This window comes from Panthera uncia (assembly GCF_023721935.1).
Source record: "Panthera uncia isolate 11264 chromosome B3 unlocalized genomic scaffold, Puncia_PCG_1.0 HiC_scaffold_1, whole genome shotgun sequence".
NCBI classification, from domain to species: domain Eukaryota; kingdom Metazoa; phylum Chordata; class Mammalia; order Carnivora; family Felidae; genus Panthera; species Panthera uncia.
Window position 1 is genome coordinate 83,041,860 of NW_026057582.1, and position 15,677 is coordinate 83,057,536.

Below are 15,677 nucleotides of genomic sequence, written 5' to 3' on the forward strand. Positions count from 1 at the left end.
TTGGTTAAGCGTCCGACTTTGGCTCAAGTCATGATCTTGCGGTCTGTTAATTTGAGCCCTGCTTCTGGCTCTGTGCTGAGCCTGGAGCCTCCTTCAGATTCTGTGTCCCCCTCTTTCTCTGACCTTCCCCCACTCATACTCTGTCTCAAAAATAAATAAATATTAAAAAAATTTTCAAAAATTTAAAAAGATTAACTTTGCCTGTCTCCCCTAATTGCTCTCGCAATCTCTTTCTCAAAAAAAAAAAAAAGAAAGAAAGAAAGAAAGAAAGAAAGAAAGAAAAAAAAAAAAGATGGAGTGCCTGAGTAGGGTAATTGGTTAAGCGTGGAACTCTTGATCTCGGCTCAGGTCATGATCTGACAGTTAGTGAGTTCAAGCCCCTGCACTGTACGTGCAGAGCCTGCTTGGGATTCTCTCTCTCTGCCCCTCCCCCACTTGTGCTCTCTCTGTCTCAAAATAAATAAATAAACTTTAAAAAATTTTAAAAAATAAAACAACAGGTGCTGGCTAGGATGTGGAATAATTGGAAACCTTGTATACTGTTGGTGGAAATGTAAAATGTTGTAGCCACTATGGAAAACAGTATGGTGGTTCCTCAAAAAATCAAAATAGAATTACCATATGATAGTAATTCCACTTCTGGGCATATACCCAAAAGAAATGAAAGCAGGGTCTTGAAGTGAGATATACCTCTGTCATAGCAGCATTATTCACAGTAGCCAAAAGTTAGAAGCAACTGACACTGTCCACTGACAGATGAATGGATAAACAAATGTGGTATCAGTGGAATATTAGCCTTTAAAAAGAAGGAAGTTCTGATACACATTGCAATAAAGAGGACATTATGCTAGGTGAAATAAATCAATCACAAAAAGACAAATGCTTTATGATTCTACTTAGGAATTACCTACAGTAATCAAATTCATAGAGACAGTAAGTGAAATGATGTTTTCTAGGAGACTGAGCAAGAGAAAAGGGAGTTGTTTAATGGATATGGAGTTGCAGTTTTGCAGGATGAAAAGCATTCTGGAGATTGGTTTCACAAAGTGTATACATAACATTACTGAACTGTACACTTAAAAATGGTTAAGATGTAGTTCACAGGTTCGAGCCCTGCATCAGGCTCTGTGCTGACAGCTCAGAGCCTGGAGCCTGCTTTAGATTCTGTGTCTCCCTCTCCCTCTCTCTGCCTCTCCTCTGCTCATTCTCTCTCTCTCTCTCCCCCTCTCAAAAACAAATAAAAACATTTTTAAAAAATTGGTTAAGATGTATTATGCTAAGTGAAATTAACTAGTCCCTTGACAAATACTGTGTGATTCCACTTATATAAGGTATCTAAAATAGTCAAACTCATAGCAGCAGAAAGCAGTGGTTGTCAAGACCACAGAGGAGGGTAAAATGGAGAGTTGCTGACTACAGGTATGAAGTTCCAGTAAAACAAGGTAAGTTCTAGAAATCTGCTGTACAATGTTGTGCCTATAGTTAACAATATTGTATTATACACTTAAAAATTTATTGAGGGGCGCCTGGGTGGCTCAGTCGGTTGAGCGGCCGACTTTGGCTCGGGTCATGATCTCGCGGTCCGTGAGTTCGAGCCCCGCGTCGGGCTCTGTGCTGACAGCTCAGAGCCTGGAGCCTGTTTCAGATTCTGTGTCTCCCTCTCTCTGCCCCTCCCCCGTTCATGCTTTGTCTCTCTCTGTCTCAAAAATAAATAAAAACGTTAAAAAAAAATTTGAGAGGGTAGATCTAAAGCTAAGGGTTCTTACCACTTTTAAAATTAAAAAAATTTTTTAATTAAAAAAAAAAGTTTTTTAATGTTTATTTATTTCTGAGACAGAGACGGAGCATGAGTGGGGGAGGGACAGAGAGAGAGGGAGACACAGAATCAGAAACAGGCTCCAGGTTCTGAGCTGTCAGCACAGAGCCCGATGTGGGGCTTGAACTCACAAACCACGAGATCATGACCCGAGCTGAAGTTGGTCACTCAACCAAATGAGCCACCCAGGCGCCCCTAAATTAAATTTTTAAATGAAGTTAAGATGGTAAATTTTATTATGTGTATTTTACCACAGTTAAAATTTTTTCTTAAATCCTGAAAATAGGATAGTAAGCTTACTATAACAGACCACATATCACTTGCTTTGTCCCCAAGTGTGTCTTCTTCTAAATGGCAAAATAATCATTCATTTAGAAGGAGAGAGAAAAAGGAAAGAGAGCATAATCACCTTCCTTAAATATGTTGTTTGTGTCGGTATGCTTATTACCACTCACATGGAAAATCATACTCCTGTTTGTTAAGTGCATTAAGATATTTCAGAGAAGTAAATAATTACCACAATTGATAATATCACATTAACTCAGAATAAGACTTAGTCTCTGTCTATAGTACTGTGGAGACCTAATTCACAGTAGTTTCATTATGAATTATACCATATATTCTCTGCCCTTAGGACTCTAATGCTTTGAGAAATAAGAAAAGCTCCCGTCGAGTCAGCTTTGCAGATACTATAAAGTAAGTTGGAAAGAGAAATAATTAAAATGTTACAGGTAATAATTTTTTGTCATCAAATCAAATATGTTGGTACTAAATGACTTGATAGTCTGGGTTTTAATTACATAAGCATGTTTTTGTTATTGTTGTTATTCAGCATTATACTTGAGAAACATTGAAAGGATCACCTCTAGAGTCGGAAACAAAACAACTATTTCTTACCACTGTTAATTTAACATTGTATTGAAGGTGCTAACCAAATATACAGAAAGTGCAGTTATAAAAATTGGAAAGATGCGGGTAAATCTATTACCTTTTGCAGATTAAATGCTTGTATATTAGGAAAATCTAAGAATATCAATTGAAATACCTCTACAAACAATAAGCAGGATACAAAATTAATATATGAAAATTAATATATTTCTTATATATAAAAGATAACTAGATAGAAGATAAATGTCTTTTTTCCCATTGTATTATATTTTGTGGCTATGTGTTTAATAATAAAAGCATATAAAGGATAAACCATTATTGAAGGATACTAAAGAATTGTGCAAATGAAAATATAACAAGTTCCTGAATAAAAAGATTCAACATCATAAAGATGTTACTTCTCCCCAAAATAATTTATTAATTTAATGTAATGCTTAGATGTAATGTTTTCATGATTATTTTCGTGATGTTCAGTAGTATATTTGTATTTCTTCATTGATTCAAAAGTTAATAGAGAATTTAAAAATAGCCAGGTGGTAAGAGCATTTTGTCATTACTTTTTAGTTATATTGCAAAAATGTTGATCTGTATTGTTTTGATTTTTATTGAAAAATTTCTGTGACTTTATATATGATTAATTTTTATAGATGAACCATAAGTACTTAAAAAGAAGATAGATGTATTTTGTACTTTAGAGTGTAGAGTTTAATATATATCAACCATATCCACCTTCTACCTTATGTTATTTGGAACTTGTATAATCCTGTTTTAATCACTTTAATCTGTCATCAATTATAAGAGAGAGGTAAATTAGTCTCTTGTTGATAGTGTGTCTTACTCTAGCTCTCTTTATATTTCTAATAGTTTTCCATTATGAATGTTGATTCTATATGTTCTTTGATACATAGTCATCATTGTTATATCTTCATTCAGAATTGTACTTTCCAGCATTAATGAAATCATCTTTGCTTCGTTTATTATTTTTTGACCCAAATTCTACCTGGACTGATTAATAAGATTTTTGACTCTGCTATATTTTATTTTCATTTACCTGGTTTACTTTTGTGTATAGTTTCATCATGTATGAGCAATGAATGGTATTCTGTATGTGACATCTTTTGGTTGCTGGGTAGTTCCAAATAGATACTGTCTTTTTTGTTGTTGATTGATAGTAATTTTAATTGTTTCATAACTTTTTTCTATTACTCTATTATCCATTTATCAGTTAACATCTTCTTGGATATACATGAGTTGTCAGTATTTCATATGTGTTGACTTTTGCAAAAAAGAAAAAATATAGTAAGATTTGGTATAATCAGAGAAGACTAACTGTTGGCTGGCAGTAGACTTCCCTGAGAAGTATATTCCTTGGTGAAGTTGCCACTGTCTTCCTGGATCTTGCCCATGGCTTTGCAGATTCCATGTTGTTTTTGTCTCTACCAAAAAATAGGTTGATCTTTTAGAGTTGGGCTTACTAAACAGATTCACTAGAAATTTGTGTTTAAATAGAATGCTGCTACTAAAAATAATCATGAGAAACAGATGAATCAGAACAATCCTTGAGTAGTAAGTACTTTCCTTATAGGCATTCTACCTAAAAAAATAAATTATAATTTAAATATGGCTTGCTGATTATGGAATTTGAGGTATTAGTTATTTAAATGATTCTGAATGTTTAATGGCTCCAGGCTCTGAAATGTAATTAATCCATCTCCACAGTAGACACATACACATCCATTGCAAAGTGTTGGAGGCTTCTGTCTGTATACTCCTTGAATAGATATGGCCAAGGTTTTCTCCCATTTATTTCACACTGACTTTGCTTTTACATGTTTTCTTTAGGTGTTTTCTTATTAATGTCAAAATAAACAGGTTCAACTTTCTGCTGGACATTTGATTGTTCCTTGTGCTTGTTAAATTATTTCGTGTAAATTACCTTTTTGCTTTCGAATTTCTTCCCTGGGATTATATTTCCCGCAGTAGAATTGCTGGCCTTAAAGTAAGAAGCAGTTGTGTACCCTTTGTTACATTTTTGTTATTGGTTTTAATACTGCCAGGAAGTACATTTTTTTCATAATACATTGTAAACATTAGATTTTAGCACTTATTTCCAGCTGACTTGATTGATTATAATGTTATCTCCTAGTTATTTTAATTTGTAGTTTGTTTGCTATTATTTTTTCTATATTGTCTTCATTTTTTTCTCATTTTGAAATGTTTCTTTTTTTTCCCTTGTCTACTTAGGCAATATTGAAGAAAATATTTTTTTTTTTAAGAAAATATTTTAAAGTTTTTGTGTGATTGAACACTTTAAATTTTGTGTTTACTGAAGTATGTGTCTTTCCTACTTCATAAGTAATTTTTTCAACCTATCTTCAGAAGCTTTCCTTATAGATATTACATAGGTTAAAAAGAGAAAGGTCAAGGAACAACCATAATTAAGAAAAATTTACAGAAAAATAGAAGAAGAAAGAATTATTTTGCTATTTCGTATCACATTTTGCCATTATGCCACTTGCATATCTCCATATGTTTACTAAATATGCTTTATTAAGTATATTTCGTTGGTTTACAACTTACACTTTGTCTACCTAATATGTGACAGTCTAACATTTGGATTTCAAGATGTCTAAATATATTTTTGCATTTTCTTCTTTGTATTTCTTTGATTTTTTGCTTCTGGTATTTTTTTTCCTTTACGTATAATTTGGATTATTCGTTGTTAGTTTTTATTATTAATTTTCCTTTTATTATGTGATAGTAACCTTATTTAGTACTAATACTTTTTTGCTGTGAAACAATGTAATGGATAACTTCAAGATTTTCTTCTTTTCCTTTTATTTGTCCATAGATAATTTCCTAAATTGGATATTTTTCAATTTATATCTTCAGGTTGTAGATTGAATTAAAGAAAAAAAACTTTTTTTAAGTAGGCTCCATGCCCAGCGTGGAGCCCATTGTGGTACTTGAACTCATGATTCTGAGATGAAGATGCTGAGATCAAGGGTGTCTGGGTGGCTTAGTCGGTTAAGCGTCCAACTCTTGATTTTGGCTCATATCAAGAGTTGGACACTTAACCACCTGAGCCACCCAGAACCCCCAAAATCATTGATTTTTTAAAAATATATAGATTTAAAGTTATACATGATATTTGCATAATTGTTTAAAAATAGTCTCTGTATCTATAAGCTACTTTCTTATTCCAAATGTTTTTCATCATTTGCTATCTATTTTAGTTTTCTAAACTAAAATAGTTAGGTTCTTCAGCAAATTTTGTTCATTTTTTTTTAATCAAAAAAATTTTTTAATTTAATTTTTTTTTCAAAGTTTATTTGTGAGGGGGAGAGAGGCAGGGAGAGAGGAAGACAGAGGATCTGAAGCAGGCTCTGCACTGACAGAGAGCTTGATGCGGGGCTCAAACTCACCAACCATGAGATCCTGACCTGAGCCATAGTCAGACACTTAACTGACTGAGTCACTCAGGAGTGTCAATTTTGTTCATTTTTATTTTCCTAGACAATCACTGAGTTTTTTTCAAATGTGTAGGTTTAAAGTTATACATGGTATTCTCATAATTTTTAAAATAGTCTCTGCATATACTACTTTCTTATTCCTAATGTTTATTTCCATCCTCATCTCTAAAGCATTGAATAAAGCCTTTTATTCCATAATTAGAAACAATAATTAAAATATGCAGAGACCTTTGAGAGATAGTACAAATGTCTGGGTTACATAGACATGTATAAAGTAAGTGGAGGTATAAAAAATAAGTCATTGGGAAGTTTAAAAAAAAAAAGCTTCCAAGTTTTTTCCTTTTTTTCCTCCATTTTAATGATTGAAAATTTATAGCATACACAAAAGTAGAAAAAAATGGTATGAAAGCATAGATGTCCATTTAGTGGTTACAACAGTTGTCAACTATGGCCACTTTTCTTTTACTATACCCATACTTTCCCTTTCCCCTCCCACTGAATTATTCTCATGTGAATCCTAGATATTTCATTAGTTATATAACTTTAAAAGGTACAGAATATTTTAAAAATATATTTGTAATACTATTATGAATAGTTCATAATACTATTATCACATCTTTTATTTTCATTTATTTATAATTTTTTAAAAATGTTTATTTATTTTTGAGAGAGAAACAGAGTGCAAGCAGGGAAGGGTCAGAGAGAGACAGAGACACAGAATCCGAAGCAGGCTCCAGACTCTGAGCTGTCAGCACAGAGCCCTATGCGGGGCTCAAACTCATAAACCATGAGATCATGACCTGAGCTGAAGTCAGATGCTTATCCAATGGAGCCACCCAGGCACCCAAACATCTTTTTTTTTTTTTTTTCCTGATGCTTATTTATTTACTTTTGAGAGTGTGAGCAAGCAGGAAAGGGGCAGAGAGAGAATCCCAAGCAGGCTCCATGCTTTCAGTGGTGGAGTCCAATGAGGGGCTCGGTCTCACAACTGAGAGCATGACCTGAGCCAGTATCAAGAGTCAGATGCTTAACTGACTGAGCCACCCAGGCACCCCTATTATCACATCTTTTAAAAGCTGTGATATCACAGCTATGATATCAGCAAACATCTGGCCAGTGTTCACACTTCTTTGTCTCTGTTTTCTTCTCCTTAGATAATGGGCATGATTCATTATCCATACACACTTAACATATTTCATTTGGTTGATATCTGTCTTAAATCTTGTCATCTGTAGGTTCCCTCTTCCTTTTTTTCCTTATAATTTATTTAAAACATTTTTTTAATGTTTATTTTTGAGAGAGAGAGACAGAGTGCGAGTGGGGGAGGGACAGAGAGAGAGAGGGAGTCAGAGAATCCAAGGCAGGCTCCAGACTCTGAGCTGTCAGCACAGAGCCCGATGGGCGGCGGGGGAGGGGGGGCCTCGAACCCATGAACTGTGAGATCATGACCTAAGCCCAAGTCGGATGCTTAACTGACTGAGCCACCCAGGCACCTCTCTTATAATTTATTTTTTAAATAGTGTGTCCCATTTGGGGCGCCTGGGTGGCCCAGTCTGACTCTTGATTTTGTCTCAGGTTGTAATGTCACTGTTGGTGAGTTCGAGCCTCATGTAAAGCTCCATGCTGGAGCCAGCTTGGGATTCTCTTTCCCTCTGTCCCTCTGCTCTACTCTCTCTCTCTCTCAAAAATGAAGGAGGGAACGAACGAAGTATCCTACATTCTGGATTTTGCTGATTATATCTACATGGGATAATATTGTATAATACATTTCTCCAGAATTCTTACCAATTGGTTACTCTATCTAGAAAGTTTTAACTTAAATTTGATGTTTTGGACAAGAATTCTTGTGCTTTCATCAGACAGCACTTAATATTCAGTTATCTCTCTTTTTTATGATGTTAACAGCTGTTGATGATCATTACCTAGATCCATTATTTCCTTAAAGTTTAATCGATAATCTCATTCTGTCTCTGAGTTATGGTTCATATAGGAAAGGCAGATTAAATTCTTGGAGCAGTGGTCTGTTTACTAGTTTCAGTATAATGAGTTGGTTTCCTAGTATCCTTCAAAGTTTATAATAAGAATTTTTTCCCTGATATCTTTACTTAAATAAGTTATCTAAATCATGAACTTAAAAGCATATTTAATGTGTTTTATTAATACGACAATTGGGGCGCCTGGGTGGCTCAGTCGGTTAAGCGTCCGACTTCAGCTCAGGTCACGATCTCACGGTCCGTGAGTTCGAGCCCCGCGTCGGGCACTGGGCTGATGGCCCAGAGCCTGGAGCCTGCTTCCGATTCTGTGTCTCCCTCTCTCTCTGCTCCTCCCCCGTTCATGCTCTGTCTCTTTCTGTCTCAAAAATAAATAAACGTTAAAAAAAAAAAATTTTTTTTTTTTAAAAAATACTCCAATTATTCTGCCTTTGACAAGTGGAAATCTCTTCAGATTGGTTTCTGACCTTTTGACATAACCCCAATAATCTTTGATAGCTTCTTTGCTTTATAATATACCAAACTGTTGATGTTCATTTCATGTATTACCTGACTTAGACCTGGAATCAGCCATTTCTTCAAGGAGTGAGCCCAACTGCTTTTGGTAGGAATAGCATTTGAAGAACACAATCTGGATGCTATAAGTTCTCCTCACTATTGAATTGGTCATTGTTTCTAGGCCATTCTATTACCAAACAATCTATCACAGTTGCTAACTGAGGAAACAAATGAATGAGCCCTGGTGCACTGGTCTCCATCCCAGGTGATCCCAAGGGGACTAGACAGGTTGAAAGCATAGCTCCTGGCTAAGTTTGCCAATGGTGTTGCCCAACAAACTTGGATAAACTCATCACAAGAGAAGCCAGTAACTCAGGAGACAAGGGTTTGGAAAAGAGAAAGGGAGAAATTTATTTCAAGTGCTGGCAGTCAGGGAAAGTGGCAAGCTCAAGCCTTAACAACTGACCTCTCCACCCACAGGATACACACCTAGAGTTTTATAGGGAGGGATTCAGGGGTACATGAAAGAAGGCAAACAGCACATGATCATGGGTGGGGATTGGTGTGTGTTCAGCCTATGATCATGGGCAGAAAAGGGGACACTGGGGTGTCATCTTCTAGGCATTCCCTTGCTATCAGGGCTTTTTTTGTTTGGTATCTTGGAAAGTTCCAGATCATTGCAAAGCACCTTCGTCAGTGTCTTTAAAAAGTGCAATAATAAATAAGCACAATGGGTTTTAGTTAGAGCCTGAGTTAAGCAGTCTTGTCTATTTCTGTTGTTTTTTTTCAAGTTTATTTATTTTGAGGGAGAGAGAGTGCATGCGCGCATGAGCAGAGGAGGGGCAGAGAGAGGGAGAGAGAGAATCCTTAGCAGGCTGCACACTCAGACGCAGGACTCAGTCCCATGAACCATGAGGTCATGATCTGAGCCGAAATCAAGAGTTTGTCACCCATTCAACTGAGCCTCAGTATTACTCATTGAATCCTAACAATTATCTCATTTTATGAATAAGGAAACAGGCTTAGCTTGAGTAACTTGCTCAAGTTTCCATACCTATTATGAGGTAGGGCTCATACTCTGGAACATACTGTGGAGGTTTCTCAAAAAGTTAAAAATAGAACTACCCTATGATCCAGCAGTTGCAGGTTACTTACCCAAGGATACAAAAATACAGATTCGAAGGGCTACATGCACCTTGATGTTTATAGCAGCTTTATCAACAATAGCCAAACTATGGAAAGAGCCCAAGTGTCCTTTGATGAATGGATAAAGAAGATGTGGCACATATGTACAATGGAATATTAATTAGCCATCAAAAAGAATGAAATCTTGCCATTTGCAATGATCTGGGTGGAGCTAGAGTGTATTATGCTAAGTAAAATAAGTCCGTGAAAGACAAATACCATATATGTGGAATTTAGGAAACAAAACATGAACATATGGGAAGGGAAAAACTGGGGCGGGGAGCAGACCTTAACTGACTCTTAACAGTAGAGAAAAAACTAAGGGTTGATGGAGGGAGTTGGGTTGGGGATGGACTAAACAGGTAGTGGGTATTAAGGAGGGTACTTGTTACAATGAGTACTGGGTGTTAATATGTAAGTGATGAATCACTAAATTCTACTGAAACCAATAGTACACTATAGGTTAACGAATTCAAGTCAAAATTTGAAAAAAAAAATGTATATATATAATAGAAAAGATATATGGAAGCATCCCAAGTGTATATCAATAGATGAATGGATAAAGAAAGTACACACATACATACACACACATACAAAGAGGTAGGGCTCAGACTCTTGACTATTTTTCATCAGACCGTTCTTAATCATATTATTATGTCTTCTTACATTTTTCACATTGCTGGTATTTTCTTTTTCCTCTAGTTACCCTTATTATTTGTGGGATTAGACTATATTTTTTAGGTCTATCTGATTGTTATAATGGTTCTCTTCCTGTTTTCCTTGTTTTTTAGATTTGCTGCTTATTCTGTTTATTTGTTTTATAGTGAGTTTGGCTAATAAAAAACATGTTCCTAGAATTAACAGGGAACTTTGGAAACAGGGGTAACTGAGATAGGATTCTTTTACTATCTGTCCAGGAGAAAATAACAGCATTTTTTACTTAAATATGTGTTAAGGATGATAGAATGTTAAAGTTAGAAGTAATCTGGGGCTCTTGACTGGCTTAGTTGGTAGGGTATGCGACTCTTAATCTTGGGGTTGTGAATTCAAACCCCACACTGGGGGGAAAGTTTACTTTAAAAAAAAAAAAAGTGAAATTAGAAGTAATTTTAGAGAGACAGTAATAGTCCAAACTCTACACATTTTAGTGAGAAGATTAAAGCCAGAGAAGTGATATAACTTTCCTAAGGTAACATAGGTAGTGACAGAGCCAACAGCTATAATATAGGTCTCCTGATTCCTAGTCTCCTGCTTTTTCCACTGCTTCTGATTACCTTTCCCTGTTACTGTTAAACCTAGCCCACCCTTTCCTTTCCTTGGTTATAATCTACTCATTATACATACTTTCCTGCAATGGCTCTGGGATGTTAAAAGGAATTTGAGGTTCTAAACCAAAAAACCTGGAACAAGTTCTTGCTTATTACTACATAGTCCCTAGCAAGTCTCTTAAAGAACATCAGTTTCTTACTTTTTTAGGATGGAAATAATAGTCCTCACATATCTGTTAGTGTTATTGCATGGCCAAAATAAGGTAATGTATGTTAGCACAGTGTCAATTTAAATACTATTGGGGCGCCTGGGTGGCGCAGTCGGTTAAGCGTCCAACTTCAGCCAGGTCACTATCTCGCGGTCCGTGAGTTCGAGCCCCGCGTCAGGCTCTGGGCTGATGGCTCGGAGCCTGGAGCCTGTTTCTGATTCTGTGTCTCCCTCTCTCTCTGCCCCTCCCCCGTTCATGCTCTGTCTCTCTCTGTCCCAAAAATAAAAATAAAAAATGTTGAAAAAAAAATTTTTTTTTAAATACTATTAAACAATGTATAAATAGTGTTTCAAGAAAGTATTCTTTGTTAAAAGATTAATTGAAAAAGAATTACAAGATTTTAGATGTAGAAACAAGCATAGTAAAAACTCTCTTAATAACTCCCACCTCGGGGCGCCTGGGTGGCGCAGTCGGTTAAGCGTCCGACTTCAGCCAGGTCACGATCTCGCGGTCTGTGAGTTTGAGCCCCGCGTCAGGCTCTGGGCTGATGGCTCGGAGCCTGGAGCCTGTTTCCCGATTCTGTGTCTCCCTCTCTCTCTGCCCCTCCCCCGTTCATGCTCTGTCTCTCTCTGTCCCAAAAAAAAATAAAAAACGTTGAAAAAAAAAAATTAAAAAAAAAAAAAAAGAATTCCATTTAAAAAAAAAAATAAAAAATAACTCCCACCTCACTAAATTATTAGAATAACCTATATTCTCCATCCCCCTTGTAAAATATACTGATACCTACAGTATAGATATCACTGACCTTTCCTGTCCATAAACTTCAGTTCCTGAGAGTTGATTGGTAGGCTTTCCAAGAAGTATTTGTCTTGTTCATCTGCTTGAAGTTGTTGTAATTGCATAACTTAATTTAATATTAGATAAACTGATGAAAATGAATTCAAAGACAAAGATCGTTATTTCTGTGAAAGTTGTAATGAACAGCTAGGGAAAACTTTGATAAAGGTGAATTTATTTTTAAAAGTACTTTCAAATTTGGTATGGCTGAGACAACCATAGGGAAATCTTTCATGAAAATTTAGAAGGATTCTGTGTTCATATTACTTGAAAGTTTCTTTGTTTATTCCTCTTGATAAAAACACTAAAATTGAACCTATAGATCCACTCAAAGTAAAGTCCTCAGATTGACATTCAGAGATTTGCAAATTAAAATCCACTTATGTTTAAAATTTTTTAATGTGTAAGGTGTGTATGGATCAGTTATGATTCCTTATTTTAAAAGGCTTTTTTTTTTTTTAATTAATTGGTCAACTACTGATCCTGGTCATATTGAATAAAAAGGCTTCTATTCTATTGTAAATCATTTGAAGAAAAATTGTTTCTAGGATAGCTTGGTAATTATAAGCTCAGGTTTTGAAGTCAGATTTGGGTTTGCATTTTGGCTCTGCCACTTATTAGTTCTATGACTTTGGGGGTTACTTAACTTTTATGACCTTTAGTATCTACATCTATAAAACAACATGGTAATTGTTATAATCATTAAAATGCATATAAACAACAGAGCAGAGGGCTTGTCACACTGTATGCATGCAGATGTTCACTGCTTTTTGTAATTTAAACTTTTGAAATTTTAAAGAAGAGGTTCTTGGGGTACACACGCTCTCTGTCTCTCCAACAACAACAAAAAGAGCTTATCAGTAATGAATGATACCTCATATTAAAATAAAAATGAACTAGCCAGATTATTCAAGGCAGATGTCAATGCTGCTTCTTCAGAAGCTTAATCCTCCCAATGAAAAGAGGTCCCTTCCTCTGGAGTCCATGCTATCTTATCGGAACTGTTAATAAAAAAAGTTTAGTAGGGGCACCTGGGTGACTCAGTCGGTTAAGCGTCTGACTTCAGCTCAGGTCATGATCTCGCAGTTTGTGAGTTCGAGCCACGCGTCGGGCTTTGTGCTGACAGCTCGGAGCCTGGAGCCTGCTTCGGATTCTGTCTCCTTCTCTCTCTGCCCCTCCCCCACTTGTGCTCTGTCTCTCTCTGTCTATCAAAAATAAATAAATGTAAAAAATATAAAATAAAATTAAAAGTTCAGTAAAGTAATGTTGATAATCACTGTTCCAGCTCTCTACTTACAGTGAAAACTCCTTGAGGTCAAGGATCATCTATCAGACTCTAGTATATAGCATCAAGTATATAGTGAGTGCTTAATAAATGCTCTGTTGAATAAAATGAATATTTTAGGTTATTAAAAGGGATAAAATAATGATTTTTGTCAGAGTTCATTAAAAAACCATAACAGATTTTAATGTAAGTGAATTTTGACATTTGAAAAATTAATAGTATATAATATAGCAAAGAGGAAGCTGAAATCAGTTATCTTTACCTATGTCAAGACTATAAGTTAGCACCATAGGGTTCTAATTAAAAATTACAGATTTTCACTAATCTTTATTTTCTTTTCTAGAGTATTCCAGACAGAGTCTCATATGAAAATAGTAAAGTCAGAAATTGCAGGTAAATATGTTATTGCAATCTCTGCTAAATCTGTTTTCTATAAAATTTTCCTGTGGCTGGGCCACGTGGGTGGCTCAGTTTTTTGAGTGTCCAACTCTTGGTTTCAGTTCAGGTCATGATCTCACAGTCATGGTATCGAGCCCCAAGTTGGGCTCTGTGCTGAACATGGAGCCTGCTTAGGATTCTCTCTCTCCCTCTCTCTGCCTCTCTCCTGCTTGTTTGCACCTGTGCCTGTACATGCTCTCTCTCAAAATAAATGAACTTTAAAATTTCACTGTTGCCATTTAACCAGGCAATTGATAAAACTTTTTTTTTTTTTTAATTTTTTTTTTTAACATTTATTTATTTTTGAGACAGAGAGAGAGCATGAACAGGGGAGGGTCAGAGAAAGAGGGAGACACAGAATCTGAAACAGGCTCCAGGCTCTGAGCTGTCAGCACAGAGCCCGACACGGGGCTCGAACCCACGGACCTCGAGATCATGACCTGAGCTGAAGCCGGACGCTTAACCGACTGAGCCACCCAGGCGCCCCTATAAAACTTAATAAGCTTACTGTCTATCTCACTGTTTAAAAGGTATAACTTGCGGGGCACCTGGGTGGCTCAGTCGGTTAAGCATCCGACTTCAGCTCAGGTCATGAACTCACAGTGAGTTTGAGCCCCGCATCGGGCTCTGTGCTGACAGCTCAGAGCCTGGAACTTGCTTTGGATTCTGTGTCTCCCTCTCTCACTGCTCCTCCCCTGCTCGTGTTCTGTCTCTCTCTCAAAAATGAATAAAAATATATATTTTTAAAATTTATTTTAAAATAAGTGTAACTTGAGCCATGAGAGGCAGAAAGTAAGGTGGGTATTTAGTAATTTCTTTCTTTTAATTGCTATTAATTTTTCTAATGTTTTATCAGTGTATCCTTGAACAACTTTAACTTTTATTTTATTTTTAGAAACAGATGCAGGAGAAAATGTTCTATTTATACAGTAAGTAAAGAAAATGTGATTCACATTATATTTTAAAAGCTCTTTATCCCTGTTAAATGCAGTGTTTGTTAAATTAAATTTTTTTTGTTTTTATTTTTGTATCCCTTTTGTGGAATACTTAGGGTTAATTCAGAAAACAGATTCTTTGCAGAATTTAATATACTGCTTTCTCTCATAAGTGTGTGCATTGTCCAGCTTATCTTTTTAACAGAGTGATGAAACACTCTGCTTTCACATATAAATTTTTAAATACAACAGCTAATACAAGACAATACCAAGTTTTCAGATTTTTTCATTAAATTAGTCTTTCTTATAATATAGAGAAAAATAAATACCAATAGCTCTTGCACAAATGAAAAGATGTTTATTTTCATTCATCATAAGAGAAATACAAAGACTTAATGAGATATAATTTTTCATCTGATCATCTGAGAATATAGGTAAAAAGTCACTCATTGTTAGTGGATGTAGATTGAAGAAGGCAGCTGGCAGTATCATTCAAAATTTTAAATATACATGTCCTTTGACTCAGTAATTTCATGCCTGGGAATTTATTTCATCAAGATACTTGTAAATGTTTGAAATGATAAACATGTAAGATTATTCACTGCAGCATTTATGTAATAGCAAAAGACGTGAAAGATCCTCAAGATCCATCAGTAAGGGACTGGTTAAATAAATCACAAATTTTCCGTGTAATTGACTACTGTTGAGCTGGAAAAAAAGATTCTTTTTATATACTGATGCAGAAAATACTCTAAGCTTGGGCTTTTCACAGTTAACCACTGTTGATAATTTTGGATGTCCTTGCAGAAATTTAAATGTATTTCCAAGTGATGTTTATCTTTAGTTTTTTTTTT

General features: G+C 35.5%; 1 protein-coding gene across 3 annotated transcripts in view; it reads left to right on the forward strand.

Annotated features, from left to right (window-relative positions):
- Window positions 1-15,677, forward strand: part of KNL1 (kinetochore scaffold 1) — a 66,759-nt gene that overhangs the window by 10,848 nt on the left and 40,234 nt on the right. For all 3 annotated transcript variants that reach the window (XR_007453793.1, XM_049613356.1, XM_049613358.1), the window contains exons 5-7: window positions 2,451-2,512; window positions 13,794-13,843; window positions 14,784-14,817. Coding sequence is in view for 2 of the 3 variants with exons in the window: in XM_049613356.1 (XP_049469313.1) it covers window positions 2,451-2,512; window positions 13,794-13,843; window positions 14,784-14,817 (146 nt within the window). In the remaining variant the exon portion in view is untranslated. The remainder of the gene's footprint in view (window positions 1-2,450; window positions 2,513-13,793; window positions 13,844-14,783; window positions 14,818-15,677) is intronic.